At 38.3% G+C, this 21,065-nt stretch overlaps 1 protein-coding gene across 2 annotated transcripts in view; it reads left to right on the forward strand.

The window, feature by feature from the left end:
- The window catches only part of SPAG6 (sperm associated antigen 6), a 34,793-nt gene extending 18,101 nt beyond the window's left edge, over window positions 1-16,692 (forward strand). For both annotated transcript variants that reach the window (XM_085538708.1, XM_015853303.3), the window contains 7 exons: window positions 1,260-1,465; window positions 2,374-2,547; window positions 4,483-4,635; window positions 7,244-7,435; window positions 8,608-8,724; window positions 11,415-11,560; window positions 13,735-16,692. In XM_085538708.1, coding sequence (XP_085394834.1) covers window positions 1,260-1,465; window positions 2,374-2,547; window positions 4,483-4,635; window positions 7,244-7,435; window positions 8,608-8,724; window positions 11,415-11,560; window positions 13,735-13,801 — 1,055 coding nt within the window. In that variant the 3' untranslated portion in view covers window positions 13,802-16,692. The remainder of the gene's footprint in view (window positions 1-1,259; window positions 1,466-2,373; window positions 2,548-4,482; window positions 4,636-7,243; window positions 7,436-8,607; window positions 8,725-11,414; window positions 11,561-13,734) is intronic.
- Window positions 16,693-21,065: the final 4,373 nt, after the last annotated feature.

Consider the following 21,065-nt stretch of genomic DNA (forward strand, 5'->3'; position numbering starts at 1 on the left):
AAATAACGTATAGTATAAATATTTGAATTATCACATGTGTGGGACTGTGTGACTATAATTCACTAATTGAAAACAAATCTGGTCAGGAATATTATTTGGATGCTAACAACCTAATGATGACATGACTTACAGATTTCATGAAAAACTGTATTAGTCTATGTATATTTAATGAAGTATGCTATATTTTTCTTAGTATGAAAATGTCTTTACGGATGGACTATAAATCAAAAGCTAAGTTAGAGCCTTGAAATACAACAGCTATATGTTGCCATGGTACTGCAAGTCAAGATAAATGTTAAAGATAATAATGGATATGCATAATAAGATATAACAAACGTGAACTAAGACCTGATAGATTATTGAATTCATCGTGATTTTTACTGCTTTTCCACACTATCTGAAAACAGTGCAGCTTTGTTATAGAATGCATTTTGCTTGTGTTATCCAGTAATTCTTATTTTAGGACTGTGCTTAATGCTGCATATATATAGAAAGAGCTAATGAATTTCCAATGGTGTATTTTTTGTCCCTGTAAGATAACCATGTGCTCAGATTCTTTTTTTCTTTTTTATTTAAGGTGCACTTAGTTAAGGCTATTGTACTGATCTCAGACACACAATATCACAGTGATGATATTTCTCATTTATCTAATTGTGTGCAATAACATTTTGAAGCCACTGAGGGATAAATTCTGTATGTTCCCATGTCTGGTTGCAAAACCTCATTTTGATGGGTTCTGTTTTTTCAGTCTTTTATGTAAGATAAATCTTTTATGTGTGTTTTTTGTATTTCTGTTTTTGGCATTTGATCTATGCTAATATCTGCTTATCATTTAAAGAGGGTAAAATGCTCTCTAATTAGGTGGTTGGTAAAATTTTGGTACTTTGGCTTTCTGTGTTGTTGTTAGCCATGCATAAAATGCTTTCCTATTGATCAGTGTAGAATAGCCAGGGTTTAAACAGCTGACATCTGCTTACTTTAAAAAAAAAGAAAAAGAAAACAGAATAACAAACCATTTCAGCCTAATCTACCTCAAATGTGTGCATGTAAATGGGGGTCCATCTATTGACCTGCATTCTTTTCAGTTTTGGATTGGTCCACATGGTTTATGAAACCAGGAGGGCTGATTTGAAATGCAGATGTCGAGACAGTGAACTACACCCTCCCCTTTTTCCTTTGCTGTATCTGTCAGGGTGAAAAATGGCTTGCACAAGGGTCAGTCACCCATACTCACTTAATTACTTTCCTTGGACCTACAGAACTGTCACAAGCTGTGGTGGATGCAGGAGCCGTTCCTCTTTTAGTGCTCTGTATCCAGGAGCCAGAAATTGCTTTGAAAAGGATTGCTGCTTCAACTCTTAGCGATATTTCAAAGCATTCTCCAGAGTTAGCGCAGACAGTAGTGGATGCAGGAGCTATCGCTTTCTTAGCTCAGATGATCCTGAACCGTGATGCTAAACTGAAGGTACATTTAAACATTATTTTTAATCTCCATTTTAGCAGTCGTTACTTGATGTTGAGTCATTGACACAGATGTGTATATTTACTTAAAAAGCTCTTGTTTTGAATGTTAGCAAAACGTAACTAGGCAGTGACAGAGTTCTGAACATGTTCACAGATTTAACTGCTGGATAAAAACTGCTGCCCAGTGAGGAGCAGCTAAATTAATCTTTCAATGCTTAGCATTTTATTTATTTTAATTATAAAGTATCATATGAGGAATGCAAGCTGATGTATGAAACCCCATCCTTTGATTTTCTCTAACAAATATTTTTAATAGAGAAACTCTGACCAATTCAGTTACAAAAGAGGTTTTGTACGCTTAAGATTATACTACAAGTTAATACTGAATGTATTATTGTATTTTAGAGTGTGCTATCTGCTACGGATTGTCCTTGTTGAAGAATTCCTCACAAGTTTAATGGACCAACATTCAAATTTTTTTTCTGAATGTAATGTTCTTGTTTAGCAGCAACAAAAGACAATATAAAAACGCCACTTCAAACTAATAGAAACAAGATTGAAATAATTGATCTGACACACCAAATGTAGACAAATAAAGATACTTTCTGTAGATGTCACTACATTTTAAGTTATGGTTTTAAATGTTATATATATATATTTATGTTTCTTCTTTATGACATAGTATGTTTGAATGGCATGAAACAAAAGAGAAACTTTTATTCAGGAACCAGCAAATGTTCTGAGCTATTATATTCGTGCATGAATTGATTCAGTGAATTGTAAAGTAGCTGTAATTGTTTTCTCTATCCTCTTTGTTTTCCTTGATGCAATAGATTTTTGTGTGCAGGAGGAGTGCACGTTGCAGGCTGTTTGTCTACTATTGATTTTATAACAATTTTTATTTACTAGTGTCAGGTGCTGTCAGCGCTAAGTCAAATAGCAAAGCATTCAGTGGATCTTGCAGAGTTGGTGGTTGAAGCAGAAATTTTCCCAGTTGTGCTCACATGCCTGAAGGACTCGGATGAATATGTCAAGAAAAATGGTGCAACTTTAATTAGAGAGATAGCAAAGCATTCGCCTGAGGTAAAACCTTGAAAATGCAAATACAAGGTCATATCATTAGATTTTACACTTTAAATAAAATACAGGATTATTCTGTCATTTGCTTTTTGAAAGGGAGGGCAAATGGCTGTTTGGCATATTCATTGGAAAAATATGGAAATGCTTGCTGATATTATGAGATGTGTATTGAATATGAATTGGCTTAGGAAAATTGGGAATCGCATAAAATGCACCTGGCTATTTCATTCCATAAGATATCAGTGCAAAGAGGGAATTTTAGGCTGACAGTGCTGTCAGTGTCAGATATTAGAAATACCACAAGTAAAGCCTCACGGAAGTCGTGATAGCAGCTTATAAATGATATGAACGTGTTGCGGTAATAACAGACGGTGTGAGTCTTTCTGAAAAAATCTTTCTGGGGGTGCTGGTATCACATTTCATTTAATTTTCCTATAACAATGAAACTCAACAATTCCCTTATATATTATTAAAGTGGTGACAGTTTTTCCTAATAGCTTGAATTTTTGATCTGATTCTCAGCATTTGCAGTATTTTTTTGCCAATAATAGATACAAAAAGGTTGTGAGGATCAGCAAAGCAAATGTAAAATGCATAGGAAAAACAAATAATTAGAACTACATTAATCTGCCAAATCACAGAGTCATTTAAAAGACTCTAAATACGAGTATGGGATGAAATGCAAGCAATGTATTTGTGGAATGCACTAGCACAGCCATCATAACACTAGCTTAACAGTTGAGAATTGTTTAAACATGAGATTTTCAGCCTGCTTGTGTCTGTGCAGTAGTACTGTACATCTCTGCACATGCGTGAGCCCAGATGTAGAGCCTGGCCATCACTGGCTGCAGTTAGTCGCCGTGTGAATGCTTTTTCCTAAGGTATAACTTTAAATTTCACGTAGCTGTGTAATGAATAAAGCAGTCTCCTTATACAAGGCTCGAAGGTAAGAGTGGATGTCATGCTATTAGAAATCAGCAAGACTGGAAATCTACGTCTTATCTTTTGTTTATGTAACTACAGCTCTTGAGCAGGTGCTGCTTTTACTTTGGAATCTTTGTAAAGATGTGGTATACACCCAACAACGTAGAAGGAAATAATGATAATATGGAATTATGTTAATTTATATGCATTGTTGTTACTATATATTCTCTACTGCTGTCCCTTAAGAGATGTGAGAAGCAATACCATTTGGAATGAAACGTGCTGCATAGCTTAATGTACACAGCAAGCATCACAGACTACAGACACGAATATCATTTATAAGCAAGGCTATATAACTCAGCATTCTGGAGAAAAGTCTGCTGTCCATCAAGTGTGCTCCTTGGCCATGTCCTTTGGAGTACCACAGTGCTGACAGAGTGATGTAGCCCAAGTTGGTTTTGGGCAACCATGACAGCTGTCTGTGGCTTCATGTCTTGGTGTGGGGGAGGAGGACCACAAAGGCTTTAATGCTGCTGAGGTTATCCATAGAGCACAGGTGAGAGGAGGTGTGGGCTTTTCCTTCTTTGCTTGCACAAGAACACATGCTGCTAGCTTGGAGAACAAATAAGCAGCAGTATGAAAGTGTCTGGCTCAGTAGTTGTGACTTCAAAGTCATTTGTGTATTTGACTGTCATTTGTGTGATACTTTGGTTTAACTGTATAAGCTGTCCTGTGTAATAATGCAGTTGTATAGCATGGAATGACATTTTCAACATCAGGAGTTCAGAATCCTGATTTCCTTGCAGTAAAGTGAAGCAAAATCAGGGTAGCAAAATAGTTTAGTTCCTGAGGACTTCATGCTTCACTCGGTGCTTAGCAGTCAGTATGATACATAAGTCTTATCCCAGCTTTATTTTCTAAGTCAGGAGCAATACATTTAAGGACTTTTATAATGTGATGCTTTATGCTTGTTGATACTTCACAGTATCTAATCTGTTCTGTTTATCTTTACAGCTTTCACAGTTTATAGTAAATGCAGGTGGAGTTGCCGCTGTGATTGATTGTATTGGCAGCTGCAAAGGGACTGTCAGACTGCCTGGCATCATGATGCTTGGTTATGTAGCAGCTCATTCAGAGAACCTGTCAATGGCAGTTATTGTCTCCAAGGTTAGCTATCACTTCGCCTTCTTCCTATAATTCTTCAGTGGTACTCTGAGAAAGAGACACAAATTAACATAGGCAGAGCATGTGTTTTGTGACAGAATTATATACTTGCTGTTGATTAATGCACTTTCTTGTAATATTGCTGCTTGCAATGTCTGAGATTATATGGTGGCCTGATCGGAGTTGGTCCTTATGAAGCTGAACCTTTTATAAAATGACCTGGATTCATTTCTGAACATCTATTTGTATTCCACTACATTATTTTTCTGTGTTGCAATTGAATGAATACAAAAGTAAGTCAGCGAATTTCTATGGTCTTTTTCCTCTTAAAAAGAATATTTGTGGCTACATCAAAACTCCTTATGAACAAGAATGTTTAATGGCAGATTATTTATTGCACTAACATAACTGCTGCAATAGTCTTGCAGCTGAAATCTTCAGACTTGCCAAGACTTCAGTTTCTGAAATGTAGCGTAGTTTGATTCAGTTGTGCAAGTCATATTTCAGATGAGAGAAGCTATTTGTTTTCTGGTTTAAATAAATTCTGCTGGGCACTGGGATAGAAGGACAATTTAGTAGGGATATTTGCAATATCTGCAATTGGTGAAATTAGTGCCTGAGGTAATATTCTAACATGAATGATATTAACGACAGGAAGAGGTAATTTCACTGAGCACTGTCGGTCTGTTTTCATGCTATCAAGTTGAGGGAGGTTATTCTCCTACTCTCATGAGACCCTACTGTCAGTTATGTGTTCAGCTGTGGAGCCTTCAGCATGAGGAAGACACAGACCTGTTAGAGAGGCTTCAGAGGAGGCCATGAGGATGCTGGAGCACCTCTCCTGTGAAGACAGGCTGAGGGAGCTGGAACTGCTCAGCCTGGAGAAGAGAAGGCTCTGGGTAGATCTCATTGTAGCCTTCCCTTATTTAAAGGGGTTCCACAGGAAAGCTGGAGAGGGAAATAAGGGGAAATGGTTTTAAATTAAAAGAGCAGATTTAGATTTGATATTTAGAAGAAATTATTTTCTCGGAGAGTGGTGAGGTGCTGGCACAGCTGTGGATATCCCATCCCTGGGGATGTTCAAGGCTTTGTTGGATGGGGCTTTGAGCAAATGTACCTGCCCATGACAGGAGACTGGAGCTAGGTGAACTTCAGTGTCCCTTCCAATCCAAATCATTCTATAATTTAAAAATTACCATATGAATAGAGACAATGAAGCAACAAAACCTGAGGAATTGAAGCTTTTTCTGGTAGAAATGCAAGTTAAAAGATGAAAATTGTACAACATAACTTCAGTATGTGCACAGAGAGGGTGGGTGTGATCACAAAATTCTTTTCTGCATTTGAAGACTGAAGAAACAGTCTTTTGGCTTGTTCTTTGTGGAGGTCCACCTTCTGTGGGTGTGCCCATCTCTCACCCCTGTAAGGGATGCCTAGAGCAGCTACGCTTTGAAGTGCTTAAGCAGGATGAATGCAGGCTTATGTTCAAGAGGAAGCACCTATGTGCTCCATTTTTTGAAAAGCAATGATTGTTACTGTAACTGAATGAGAGTGCAGTAAGAGATTTTGTAGGGATCTGTGCAATCTGACATAATGAAATGAAATATCTTAACAAATGATCCACAGAAGAAGCCTGAATAAACCTGAAACCCATTTAAAAATACACCTTCAGGGGAAACTGAGCTTTTCTGAGAGATGCATAATGCTTAGGGTAAGGCCTGGTAAACTAGGACCATTTGAAAGTTATGCTCCTAAGACATTATAGCTCTGTATGGCTGTATTGTGTGCTAGAAAAGATGAATATAATAGAGTGACTTTGTGAGTCATACTGACCAAAAACTCCAGTGTGGTCTTCTGCTGCAGTGCTGTTAGGAAAAAGACACTTGAGTCTTTTGCAGTACTAAGAAATAGAAGATGGAGCACTGCCGGACCAGAAGTCGTGATTCTATCTGTATTGCAAGTGCATATTTTTCTGTTGTCTGTATCTGAGAAGAATCTTGAAAAAATCAAAGTGGGTGCAGAAGGGGCCATAGACAATTCAGAGGATGGAGGAAAAAGGGCTTCTAGTTAGTGATTTAGTAGCCTTGCCTCACCTAATGTAATGTGAAGTGGTGATATCTGTTGAAGCATCCTGGGCATAAAATACTGGCTAGTGAATGGCTCCATAATCCTGTGGAGAAAGGATACAGATTGTGACCCCCTGCCCACAAGAACTTCAGTAACTGCTGGAAGTAAGTGAGGTATTCTTCATCTCTTGATGACTTCACATCAAGCACCAAAACCTTTTTTGGAAGATACCGGATGCATCAAACATGAACTGCTCAATCAAGCAGACCTTAGTCTTAGTACAGCCTGAATTGTGCAATGGATTCCTTTTATCCCTTAAAGCCTGTTAGCTTAAACAGACACAATATTGATTTTGTTTCTCTCATTGTTTAACTAGATTTGTAAAGATACATTCAAAATTCTTGCTAGTTGCGATGATGCAAAGATATGACAACAAATAGCAATTGTTCTCTTAGAGCTTATATTATAGGAAGAGTGTTAATAGAGAAACATTTTCTAGCAGTCTATATCAGTTTAAAGGCTGTTCTTTTGGTTACTGCTACAGGGAATACCACCACTGTGTACCTGCTTGTTAGAAGAAGATGAAGATCATATTAAGGCAGCAGCTGCGTGGGCCTTGGGACAGATTGGAAGACATACTCCTGAGCACGCACGTGCTGTAGCAGAAACAGATGTGCTAGCCACATTGCTTACTCTGTATATGGACATACGCAGTTCAGAAGATCTTCGGCTGAAAGCAAGTATATTCAAAATATATGCAATATGAGATATTCAAAGTAACCGACACCTATAAGTGCTTAAAAACTATATGTGGGATGTGTTTTTATTGATATTCAATAAGTTGTGGATTTCCTGTGTCTAAAGGCTGTGTATCATTTATTAGGACTGATTGGTCCTAATGGATACGTGTATGGTTCATGCCCAATCATACGATACAGCCACAGCAATGTAATCTCTCATTTTCTTCCTACTTTAGATCAGTTGTGTATACTCATAAGCACTGTTATTTCCTACAAGTGACTAATTCCCTACCTTTTTTTCTCAAGTATGGGCTCTTGTTTGAAGTGTTATAGAGCTCATAGTAGACTTGTTTACATTTTTATTATTGTAATAAAACTAAAACAAGTACACAAAGCTCTGCTCTTGAAAACACGTGACTGTTCCTGTTTAGGACCTTAATTCCATTGGAGCTAGTAAAGCTGGACTTTGATAAAGGGTAATTTTGGGTGACAGTAAATGAACTGACTGAATAATATAATATGACAGGATATGCTCTTCCAGGTTGTACTGTGCCTCTTTACAGTCCACCAAAGTACAACAAATCTCAGATCTGTAAGATAAGATGACAACTTCTGTATTGCTGTTTTCAGTGCTCACAAGAACATCAAGACCAAGTTAGGTGTGCCTAGAATCCTACCTAGTGAGATCATTCCTGCTTCTTGTAGCCAGCACTGAGTCTGTCTCACTGTCTCTCTTCCTTTCTGCCTGGATGGTAATGCACTTTGCTACCCCACACCAGCAGGCTCTCCCAATAAGCCACCTGTAAAATACAATCTTTTAAACTGTATTTTGATTTAGCTTTCTTATTATGTTAAAGTAGTTCAATTTACTTAAAGGGTCTACTCTTGCTTCCATTGTAGCCAAAGTAGAATTGCCATTACTTTGACCGTAGATAACTTAATAAGAATATGATGCACCATAGGTTTTGAAGCTTAATAAATCTAAGTAAAAAATTGATTCTTCATTAAGTGACTTGATGGATATCATATTTTTTATTTTAAAGATGCACTTTGAGAATTATGATCAATTTGCTTTTTTTTTTTTGTTAGACTTCAGAGATATGTTTCATGAATTCTTGTTGTTTTCAATGATGTCTCATTGTAGAAATTTTATTTTGCATTTCAATAGAGTAAAACAGCCTTAAAGAACATCCTTCAGAAATGCACTTATCTTCCAGTACTTGAATCATTGCTGTACGAAGCCCCTCCCAATATTATGAAATACATAGTTGGGCAGTTTAGCAAGGTAAGAAAAGGTTCTGCTTGATGAGTAATCATTTTCCATTTATCAAGAATGTTATCGTTCTAACTAAATATGGAGCATCTGCAAAAGTCTTAGTTGTTGTCTCAGGATCCTCAGGCTTCCCGTATAGAAGCAGTTTGGAGCATTGTGCTTTGTCACCTGTTAAAGATGGATACTGTTTTATCTGGAACGTTCTATAAATCACCCTAAGACAATGGGTAACAGTTGATTATCAGCAAGGTGTTTTCTTATTTCTTTGCCTCTTGAGATGAAGCCAAATACTAACTCACATGCAAATATTTTCATTGAGCTGAAGTATCACGTAAATCCCAGTTACATCTGTTTAAGACAAACTGCAAGCTGTTTGTCCAGGAGTGGCGTCAGTTGGGTCTTTTACATTACAATACGAAGGCCTCACCATTCCTATTCTCTTTAATTTAAAGTCTCGCTTAAGAAAGCTTAAAAAAATCCCATATCTTTTCTTACTTCCATTAAAATTTGCAGTTTATTGTTTGTTGTTAATTACCTTACTGATTTAAGCACCATGTGTAAAGAGAAACACAGTTTAATCAAAATGTGATCAAAATATTTCCTTGCAATATCAAAATATTACATTTGCAATGGAATGAAGTACAATCAAAATTCCAGTTTCTATCATGGTCACCAGCAATTGGATGCCTTGCTTAAATGTAGGCCTTTCTTTTGTGCAGTGCTGTGCAACGTAATCTATTAGCAGGGGGTACCAGATTCTCTTGGTGCGGTTTCTTTTTGGAAGTGGCCAAGCAAACACTTCTGATTAGTGATCGGTTCCTCTTATCAAAGACCTGGAAGTGCTACTCTTTGTAGTGTGTACTGGAGATTCAGTTAGAATCCAGAACCTTTGCTTCTGTGTGCTGACTGGAACTGTTGGAGAGTTGAGTGCGTAGTAATACGGTAATAGTGTCTACATTTGAATGTTGTTTGCTGTTGAAGCAGCTTTGTACCCTTCATATCAGCTGATGTTTTGTTTATTTTTTTTTATATTGTATTAAACAAACTGTGCTTTTCTAGCATTTGTTCATCTAAAGTATACATTTAAAATTAAGTCCTTTGCACTAAAAGCTTTTTTCTCTCTTATACAATAACTTAGGAATTTCCTATTTTTTAAACCTGAGATGTGTTGGGTCTGTTGGCTTATTTATAGCACAGTAAAAGCTTTATTTCCAAGCTGTGCTTCAGGGTGGGATGCTATGTGTTTTTGGTGCAGGACTGTGTCACTTTAGTATTGCCCTTTCTATGGTCTTTGCAATTCTGTGCTGTCTCAGTTTGGACTGGGAAGGGGGAGATACTAGGTCTCTGAGGTGTTGTCTATCTCTAGAGCCTCTTCCAAGAGACTTTTCTGCTGTCTTATTCAGCCTGGGAGCCACAGTGTGGAGGCAGAAGGCAGAGGAAGGGCCAGATCCTATCTCCTCGCTAGTTCTCCCTTGACAGTTCTTGTAGGAGGCATGAAGCAGCCACTTGGTAGTTGCCAGTTGTTCCCAGCACTTGTATGGAACACAATAAGGAGAAGCATCTATGCAGTCTTGTGTTTTCCTTACCAGTCTTACCAGTGATTTTTGCAGCTTAAAGGGACCAGAGGAGTGAAGGGTGTTTGCTTGTATGCCTGCCAGAAATCTCATCCTTATTTTCCTTCAGTGTTTTAGGCAATCCCTTCCTCCTTCAAAGCTCACGTTTTACACTGACACGATCAAATCTGTGGCTTGATTTGTCCCATCAGTGTGAAGGCTTACAAAAAGATTTTACCCTCATACCATGTAGTTCTCAGAGTTGGCTTTAAACCTATCTGTATTTGCTGACATTCACATCTTGGATTATCTTTTTATTTTTTTTTTATTTTTAAAATAAAAATGATTTTTATTACTGCAGCCCTGTGGGCCTGTAGACTACACGCTGTTGCCCTCCGTTGCCTGGCCCAGCCCCCACCTCCCTCTCTTTCGTCCTCTGGACAGAGCTGCATATTGGCATTACTCAGGGAGTGCAGAATGTATTGTCTGATCGTTTCTGCTTCTCATCTCTTTTGGCTGCAGAAACTTCACATTTTTGCTTTGTGTGTGTATGCGTGTGTGTAAAAAGGCTTCCATGGCTACACAGTGTGTTGTAGGATTTTAATATCCAGGAATTTAATAGTAGCATATAATGCTTCAAGACTGTATTGTTCACTTGCAACAATTCTCAGTATTGTTTTCACGCAATAATCTATACTAGATCATTATAATGATATAAAATTCTGCTCTACAATTAAACTGTAGGAATTGACATAAAAGACCTGAATAACTTGGTTTAAGTGGAACAGATGCTGTTGTTATTCCATGTTAGTATTCTGTTTTTATTATCTGTTTAATCTCCACAATCATCTTGTCTCTGTAGGGATAATTCGAGAAATATTATTTATGTAACAATAAACGTTCAATTTGCTATTTTTATCTATGTTATGTATTAAAGTACATGTTAAATTATGCTTTAACAATAAAGGGCTGGTTTATGATACTTGCTGTATAACCGTGTTAAAATACAGAAGTCGTTACAGATGTTGTATCTCTAATGTGTTCCATTTTATCTGTCCTCTGAATTAAAACAGGTTAGCAATATTTGAGGCTAGTAGCACAGAGGCTGCTTTAAAAGAGTACATATTTTGAATCTTCTTTTCTGTGTAGGTGTTACCACACGACACTAAAGCACGTTGTCTCTTTGTAAAAACTGGTGGGCTTAAAAAGCTTCAAGAAATAGAAGCAGAACCTGGGTCGGTTCTTCAGGAGTACATCAACACTATTAACAGTTGCTATCCAGAGGAAGTAGTAAGGTAAGGAAAATTTAAAATAAATAAAATAAAATCAAATAAAAAAGCGCATCTATAACATGAAATGTTTTTATTAGAAATGCAGAAAATGAGGATTTAAAATGTTAATTGAACTCCCACAGGACTTTAGATTTCAATAGAACAGTGTAACATTTGGTTAAATGCCCCAGTGGTATGCACAAATGTTAGAGATATACTTCTAAACACTTTGTATTTTCTGATTGGTTTTGGAATTAGGTTTCTTTGTCTATAAACAAAGCCCAAATAAGCTGTTGCAGGAAATAGGGAAGAAGAGTTAGTTCTGCTCTACCCAGCCAAACTCTGAGGCTTCAGCACAACCACTCAGAGTTACAAATACCAATGGCAAGTTGAGTTTATCTTAGTAACTTATTTTTGGTTTCTCAGATGTTGGTGAATCTTTGGTTACACCCTTGACTTCCCTAAGAGCCTGGCTGAATGCTACTATATTCAGAGGCTCCTTTGAAACTTTGTCTGATGTACAGGGGGTCCAGAGGCTCTCCTACAGTTGCTCTGCCCACAGCTGCCCTTCCTCCCCCAGCCTCATCATGAGGCTTAAGTGAAATATAAAAGGACCATACACCAGCTGTCTGCACCAAGTTGAACTTTGCCCTGAATGAATACAGAAACACTATTAAATAGCTTACAGTCAAAATGTCACTATCCTAAATTGTAATAAGGAGGTAAGTGCCCTCCTAGATTCTAGATATCCATTCACCAGACCTTCACTCCATCAACACATCAAAAGGATGTTGTACTCATGCACTCCCTCTACAGGCTCTGAAAGTCTGCATCATCAGTTTTAATTATAGCAAAGGAGATCTTTAGCTAATGGTAGCTACAGTCATGCAAAACAGAACCCTGTAGGTCTCCATGAGGAAAGGCCAGTGGCTGTCAAGTGGGTAAAAGCAAAATCATAAAGGAACTTTATTCTGCAGCTACTAGTACTTCAGGGGAAAGAGGATGTTTATACATCTTTGGATATAATCAATGTTTCCTTGTCCAACTATTTTATTTTTGTGTAAATGAAACAAAATTACTTGTGTAGACTGGGACAAAACAAATGAAAGGGCCTTTCCAATATCTCTTGCTTGACTCTTATTGCTAATGGCTGGTGGTGTTTCTGCTGCCCAAGCCACAGCTGCTACAATAGACATCAGCTCTGGGGCTGTTTTGGAGACCTATTACTTCAGGCTGTTTGCAGCCCACATGTGATAACAGCACATTGAAAAGTTACCTTTACAACTGGAGAACTAATGTGAGTTGTTTTAAAATTTCAAAAAGTTTCATCCATGAAGTCAGCAAGTTAAATGGATCTTTGTTTAATGTGAATGTGTTGGAGTTTTTTATTTGAGTACACTTTAGGCATATACTGCATGGAAACATTCCTTTGTCCTTATAGTTAAAGCTTCCAGGGTGCAGAGGTGGCAACTTAACATGCCTGCAAAACAAGAAATGTGCTGTGATTTATGTTTGTAGAGTAACACGGTAATAATTTTCACATACTCTTAACCTGGAAAACAAGAACTAAATGCAGCTTTGATGATGCTTGCATATTGGAGGCAAGTAGTTGGCCCATTGTGGAAAACGGAGTGACAGCAGAACAGTAATGGCACCACAGAGTTCTACTTTAATGGGAGCTTACTGGATAATCTCTCCTTGAGGCAGAAAGTCATTGTGGGTTTTTGTTGTTGCTGTTGTTGTTATTTCATAATGCCTTTTGAAGTGATGTAGACTTCACATTAGCTTTGGTGTGTGTGGTTATGTTTTGCAAACATCAGTAGACTATTGTTCTCTGTTAGCCTATGGTTCTGTGAAAACTCACACCGTTTTATTAAAAACCATCATTTCCACAGAAGTTAATGTCCACACTTCCAAGAAAAGGCAATGCTTATGGCTGCTGAACCTATCTAAACACTAGCCACTTATCTATATGCCCTAAAAGAAGCCAAGTGTTTTTTGAAACCCTGACTTCCAAGTATAAAGGATACTGTAAGTTGAAAAGCTCTTACAGCACTGTCAGAGAATAACTGTAACATTTTTTGGCCACTATTTAATGCCAGGATTTTTTCCTGATCAATAGAAATATGAATAGTTTCATTACTTAGCACAGAACACGCTTTGTAGTCTAATGCACAAACAATATGTTTCTCTTTCAGGTATTATTCCCCTGGATATTCTGATATGCTTCTGGAACGAGTGGAAAATTACCAACCAGTTTTATAAACTTCAATTTTTATTAGAGCTGTATTTCACGTTTACGCTTTTATGACTGTAATACAAATACAGCTGCTGAAACTCTTGTTAGATTCTGAAATCTACTTCTACTGTTTGAACCACAGCAAGACCTCAGTATTTCCAGCAAGCTGTGTTTTATTCTTTATAAAAATGTTGCTAAGTTTTTTGTTCTTATTTGTTTTTCTCTAACTTTGTGACCAGGCACTGCAGCGTATATCAGTGGAATTTCATGCAAGGGTGTTGATTTATCACAGAAGCTTTTTTAGAATCAGTCATTTCCTTTTCCTTCCACAAGAAAGGTTTGTTATTATCTCATTCAAATTTTATCCTTCTCAGCACTTTATCAATTTTTCCCCCTTTTGTCTTTGCGTATTGTTTAGAGCTTCCCAAGCTTGATGAGGGGGAGGAAAAAGACGTCCCTTCTGCCTTTTCTAATTATAGAATTCATTCTGTGCTGAGTTTTCTTTTTTCCCACCACTACCTTTTGGAAAGTGATGTGATTTTTGCATCCCCAAACATATTAGTAGCTTCTAAATAGAGAAGTAATCAGATCTGATGATAATAAAAGGGCTGTATTCTGCGTGCTACAATAGTGTCATGATCCTGGCATGCTAAATAGTACATCTGCAGAACTCCTCCTAATTAAGGCAAGATTTGCTACAGAGGGAAGCAGCAATACATTATTTGGTGTCTGTGTCATTGTTCCTATTGGAAAGGATAGAGTGAACTCAGAATTCCCACAGGTACACAGGGAAAGAAAGGACTCCGTGAGGTTCTGCAGTTTGGGTCAGCAGTACCGGGGCATGCCAGGAAGAGAAGAAAATTGTTAGGCTTCAGGAATGCTGTTAGTGCAATTTTGAGCACATCCAGAGGAAAGCTGAGGTGAGTCCCACTGAATTGGGTAGTGGGACTAAGACTGCTTTGTCTAAGACTGCTTTGACTAAGACAGACTAAGACTGCTTTGTCTTCAAGCGGTGAAGTTGCTGAAGAATTGAGCTGAAACACATTTGGAACTTAGTCATGAACTTGCAAATCATGTTGGTATGGAGATTATTGGAGATATGAGCTCTTCCATGCACAACATCCTGAAAAGAAAAGACTTTTACCTTCTTATACAGAGTGAAAAGATTTTCCGTGTTCTACTTACTCTGCTGGGGTACTGTAGCTACAGGGAACAGCATACAAACCTACAGCATTCACCAAGTAATAGATAATTATCATTCACCATTTTTTGTTCTTCTAGACATTTTTCTCTTCCAAACATGCAGCAGGTTTGGGTTTTCTTTTTCTTTTTCTTCTTCTTTTTCTTTTCTTTCCCAGAGAGTAATATGCAGTGTTTCTAGGATGGGATGTCGAAATTCTGGCAGCTGCAAGGGAACACAATACTTGAAAACCCCTGCAGGAGAAACTTGTCTACTTTCTTAAACGTATTAGCTGAATGAGTTTATAAAACAGGGATAGCATCTTCTGTTACTTGTAAAACAGGAGCAAAGTCTTAATGCAGTTGGAAATGATTTAGAGTGAGTTTTTCTTGCCAAATTCCAAATTACTGTATTCTTGTCAGCATATTTTTCATTGGTTCACAAAAACATTGGTGGGCTGTGTTATGCTAAGGTTTACTTCTACAGAGGGCTGTGCTCCTGGTGTGAGGTTCTTGGTGCTCTCTGACTAGTTTGAGGAGAAGCAGAGGCTGCTCAGTAGTTGGCTGTATGGAGCACAACTGAGATGGAAACTGTTGGTGTCATGACTGCTGAAATATAAACCACACCAGATGGGTTCTTGCCTTAGCCTGCACCAGAATGAACAGGTTTGGAACTGACTAACCAAATGCCTTTTCCTTTTTGGTATTTATGTTTTGACATTAATAATGTGACAACACTGGTGGAAAAAAATGATTAGCTGTATGAAGAAGATTGTTGTAATACTCAGCGAATTTTCCTAAATGCATTAGGGATATTTGAAAATCAAATCTTAAACATTCTTTGAAAGGAAATATCATGCAAGGACTTCCAGAGAGTCCTGAATGATCTGAAGGCTTTGTTTTCCCTGGCAGGGGAGAAATACTGTAGAAGGCTGAATGTATGCAGCTGGGAGGCTGGGTAGGCATTCAGCTGTGTACCCATAGCTGTATCAGATGTTTGGGAGCACGTGCACAGCACACGATGTTAATGGGTGTGTTCTGTGTGGAGAGAGCACAGAGACTTCAGTCCCCTGACAAATATGTTACACCACAATGATTCCACTATGTTAAATTTCAGTGCCTAAATCCTTTGTCCACAGTATTCTCACATTTTTTTCTGATTCCTGACAATGGAAATGATCGCAAAAGTTAAACCTTCAGAGCAATCAGATTTTCAGTGCAGTCTCAGTCAGACAAAGCATAAATCCCTCTTTATGCCAGTTTTGTCCTAGGCCAGAGGAGCTGTAAGGCTTCTTGTTGCAGGCCTCCCTCCTTGGTGATGCCACATCCCATTAGGCTGTGGCTGAGCCAAGCTTCTTCCTTGAAGAAGCTTGCTCTGTGGAGAAACCCTCAGCTCTTCTTTACTGGCAGGCTGCTTCCCTGCATGGTACTGCACCTTGGCGCTGGAGGCTTCCCAGGCAGTACACATCTGCATAAGGCAGATTTAGGCCTTTCCTACAGAATTATCACTAATTTGTGGTTTAGGCTTACTTTACTAAAGCAAGAGTCACTTTTTTTTTTTTTTTTTTTCTTGAAGTGTTTCACAGGCTCTGATGTACAACGTTCCTGTTCTATCCTCTTGCTTGTCTTAAGTCATCATCTAAAACTATATTAATGTGTGTAATTGCTACTCTGGCAAGCTTCAAGTGTGTACCACTCATCTCAATTTCATAGAATAAAATGTAGATTTGCATTTTAATTTGTGGTGTAAATGCTGTTTTCATGCCAGTCTGTGACTGTGATGTTAAAGAAAATGAAGAACAGACTCATTTTGCAGCTGAGCCTGACACCACCTCTGGGCGTTTGTCTCAGCATACCACCCAGCAGTGCCTAAATTCCTCCTTCTGAGCTTAGAGACACAAAAAGATTGTAAGTAAGAGTCTCTCTGGCAGAGGTAGCTTATTAAGACACACAAAGAAAATTAAGCCAGTGCTTTGGCAGAAGTAAATGTAAGCAGAGACAGCCCTTAAATCATTTTGCCAGTTGCTTTGACTGCAGCATGGGGACTTTTGAACCTCAGTCTTTAAAGGTCTTCTCTGGGGGCCCAAGCTATGATTTTTGTCTACATTACTACATCTATTATTACATCTACAGATGTAAACTAGGGCCTCGAAAGAACATGTGGATGTGTAAAACTTGACTGTATTTCATTCAGTGGGTGGATTAACTGGCCTACAAAAGCTCTATTCTTTATCTGAATGACTGGAAACCAAGAGGATCTGCAAAGGGGAAATTCAAGGAGTTCAACTGTTATGCATGTAATATGTTCTGCATTTCCAGAGGGATTTACCAAGCCACTGCTTTGTCTTATCTGATGTGATCAATCTGCTGGAGAGCTGCATCTTACAAATGAACAAAATGCTGAAGGAGCTGAATTGAACTGGTGAAATAACAAGTGAATCTCCTTTTACGGAGTAAAGCATAAAGTTACTGTAATTAAGGAAGCTGATAGAGCGTTTGAATATTCTCAGTATTCTTGATTTGGTGTTGTGGATTGTGAATGAGCTTGGCCAGAAGGGAGTTGTAGGCATGGAGGATGCCATGGGGTGTTCCACAGCTTCTGATGTAAGCTGGAGTTCTCTGATTTCTGGGCATGTGGAGGTGGCTGACTGCAGTCCCTTACAGTGAGAAGTCTGAAAGTATGCTTGCCTTAGTGTCTTCCTTATTAGCTGCTCAGAGTCCAGTATTTTGGTTGCTAGAATTTTAGATCTCAGTATGTGACCAGGGTAGAAAGGAAATACAAAGTAGCACTAGACTGCGAAGCTAACACTTCCACTTCTTGCGCTGACATAAGACCGCTTTTATGGTCCTGGATACGTATTACATCTCCCTGTGCATCGTATTCAGCAGTGGAGTATAACCATGTTAATTTGCATAAGAAGTGCTGGAAATGGTGCATTCACATAAGAGTGAAAAAGTGCAGCAGGACTTAAATGCCATATTCCTTTCTGAACACGATATTAAGTATTTTGCTCAAGAACCTTCAAAAATGTACCTGGGATACTTTTGAGATGCTATTTTAGAGTCTGAGTTGAACTAAAGATCAGCGGGTTCTGTGCATTTCCTCACCTGACACAAACTGAAGGAATCTCCGAAAAAGAGGAAATTACAGTGTCTTTCATGACTGCACTAAGAGTATTGATGTCATTTGGTATAATACCGAACTGTTAATATTGATATTACTGCGCTACATTCTGCAGTCAGCTCTATAATTTAGCAAGTGAAAATACTAATTACGTTATTACTGCTGCACTGTATTTCTAGATACTGCACAAAAGAATGAATTAGAAAACACAAGCAATTCTAAAGCATATTTTGGTGAGTAGAATGCTTTTTAAACCGAGAAATTGCACTGTGTTGGATTACATGAGAAGCTGCTCTTACAGCAGTTGAACATTTCTTAGGTGTTCGTGTTCCTTCCTGCTCAAAGGTCCATCCACGAGGTGAGCCAAACCATCATATCTGCTGTCTGTTGTAGAAACTGGTTGTGTTCCCTGTGATGCATCAGCAGGCTGTGGAGAGGAACAGTGTGAGCGTACTAATGGCATCATCATAATGGATTTCTAAAGAGATTCTGATGGCTTGCTTTTTCGCCATAAAAATACGCTCATTCCTGCTAATTCCTGCCTTCAAATTGAATTAAAAGAGAAGTACTTTGCTCCTTTTATCTCAAAACCAACCAAAGGTAGTGGAAAATTGTGCTAATATCTTTTTCTAAATCAAAGTTCTTGATGATTATTTTTGTGACAAAATAGGTGATAAAACTCCTCCTGACCCCATGGCAAGATCAGTGTCTTTTGTTCCCTGAGGAAAGTTTCATCTCCGTAGCTACAGGCTAGTGATGTGTTTTATCCCTCTTGTCTTGTTTATAATTAGGTCTGATGTCCGCTGTGCATGTTCACCTTTAAATATTAGGTCAGTGTTAAAGCCATTATCAATCTAAAACGTTGGACTATTACCAGGATTCGGCTTTTGTTGCCCCACACTGCTATAATTATATTACTGTCTATTGTTAAAAATTAATAATATGCAGCATAGAGGTCTGATGGAATCATGTTAATGAGAACACTGAAGCTTCATTGACTTGCAATATCATTAGAGCTCTGAGACAGGTTTATAGCCTTGCGCAAAGTATATTTGTGTTGCTTTAGACACAGTATTTATTTGGTCACACCCAGCCAAATGTTTCCTTACTAAATTAAAATAAATGCTGGTAAGTTCAATGAGCTACAAAGATGTATAGTATAATTTCAGGTTCTCAAGTCACAGAAAATGAGCCCCAGCAATGGAAAGTGGTAGAGGGTCAAAAATGATGGATATACTAGAGAATATGAACAAAGAGGGAAGGGAGTTTACAGAGTTGAGGGAAGCTGGGTTGTTGGTTTTTTTATCACTCAAGCAATGTATAAAATTTGGAAAGAATATCTCCCATTTAAAGTCTTTTCTGATATTTATGTAACCACTCCCTGTATACACGTGCATTCTCATTTACAAGCATAATTAATGACCATCATAATTAATTGAGTTGTAATTGTTAGGATTTCTGTCTTTGTTCTCAAGAGACTTGCCCCTGTAAGGCATCATTAGTGTCTGAGGGGAGCAGGTTGCTGGGCCTGTAAGATACATCAGGCTGTCCATCCATACAGCACCTACAGGGATGATGGAGGCACAGATTCCACTCTGCTTCTCTATCCTGTGTCCAGGAGAGCACTACCCTCATCTGTTTGGGTCTAGCACATAGAAGGCTTCCTTCTCCTCCTTGGCATGTCCCAGAGCGTTGTGTGAGGGTTCAGAAGAGCTCTGAACCTGAAAGCTGGTTTGAACGCTGTGTTATTACTGTTTGCAATGTGATTATTGTGTAGCCGACCTTAATTCATTTTTGTGTAGTAGTTCTCTTGTTTAAACTGGAGACACTTGCACAAGTTACAGCTATGCTTCACAGCAAGGGTATAAAACCCGGCCCTCACCCTGAAATGTGAGCTCCATTTCGACCTTCTCCCCATATTTATGCACCTCTGTTATCACACGTGATCTACTAGTAACCAAATCTGTTGTAACTTTGTCACTGACTTGAATTATCATGAGGTCATGGATCCTTTAGGCCTTACCTTCTCCCTAAGTGTTTTTTAAATCCTGATGCTGTGTTTATGTGGTGTAGTCGTGCAATGGGAATGTTTGGTAAACTCACAGCTTAATTTACAATTGAAGAATGCTTTAGCAGCTGTTTTATAACAGTAGAGCTACTCTGACTTAAATGACTGTTCTTAAGAGATTAAAAACTAATTGAAAAGGTGAAGAAGTCCAGGACTGTCTTCTCTCTCTCTCTCTACCTCTTTGCATTTCATGTGTTTATTTTTAAAGACGTCTTTGAAACTGCTTTATAAATGGTTTGAGTTCCTCTGCATGATTTAGATGGCAGAGAAAGCCAGTTAGCTGGCACTTATTCTCTGACCACCTGAGAGAAAGGAGTTTTCCATCCTCTTGAACATCATCTGGAGCTATAATAAAATGTGCTCTCAACTGGATTCCTTCTGCATGCAAATAGAGCTACATCATTGCGCACACACCTAAAGGAAGGACACAGAACTACAGAAGCAATGTGAAATCTGGATTTTTCCTGCTCTTCAGAGACCACAAGTGATTTTCCGTAGTCTTCATGAAAATCATTTGAATTTGGAAGGAGTGATATGCCTCTCCCTTCCCCCCAGCCTGAGTAGTTCCGAAGCTGGAGATCCTTTTCTATATAGCAGTCACAGCAACCAGCTGATGGGGTCGGTGTGAAAAACCTTAGCAAATAATTATTGAACGAATTTTAAAATCCACGATGCAAAAGAAGTAATTGAGGAAGATTCAATAGTAGGATCACATTAAAACAAAAAACAAAAACCCAAACAAATGTTAATTAAACTTCAGTTGAATTTTCAGTCCAATCTGTTGCAGATGAATGAAATGTGGTGCTGGTGCGGTTGGATCCTGGGGTGAGAGGCACATGAAGAATCCACACAAGAAGGATGTCAGCGAACTGGTGCTGCAGACGGGTCGTTCTGTTTGTATGGCAGCCGATCCTGCAAA

The sequence above is a fragment of the Coturnix japonica genome, chromosome 2 (genome assembly GCF_054131305.1).
Source record: "Coturnix japonica strain WE chromosome 2, WE-NBRP24, whole genome shotgun sequence".
NCBI classification, from domain to species: domain Eukaryota; kingdom Metazoa; phylum Chordata; class Aves; order Galliformes; family Phasianidae; genus Coturnix; species Coturnix japonica.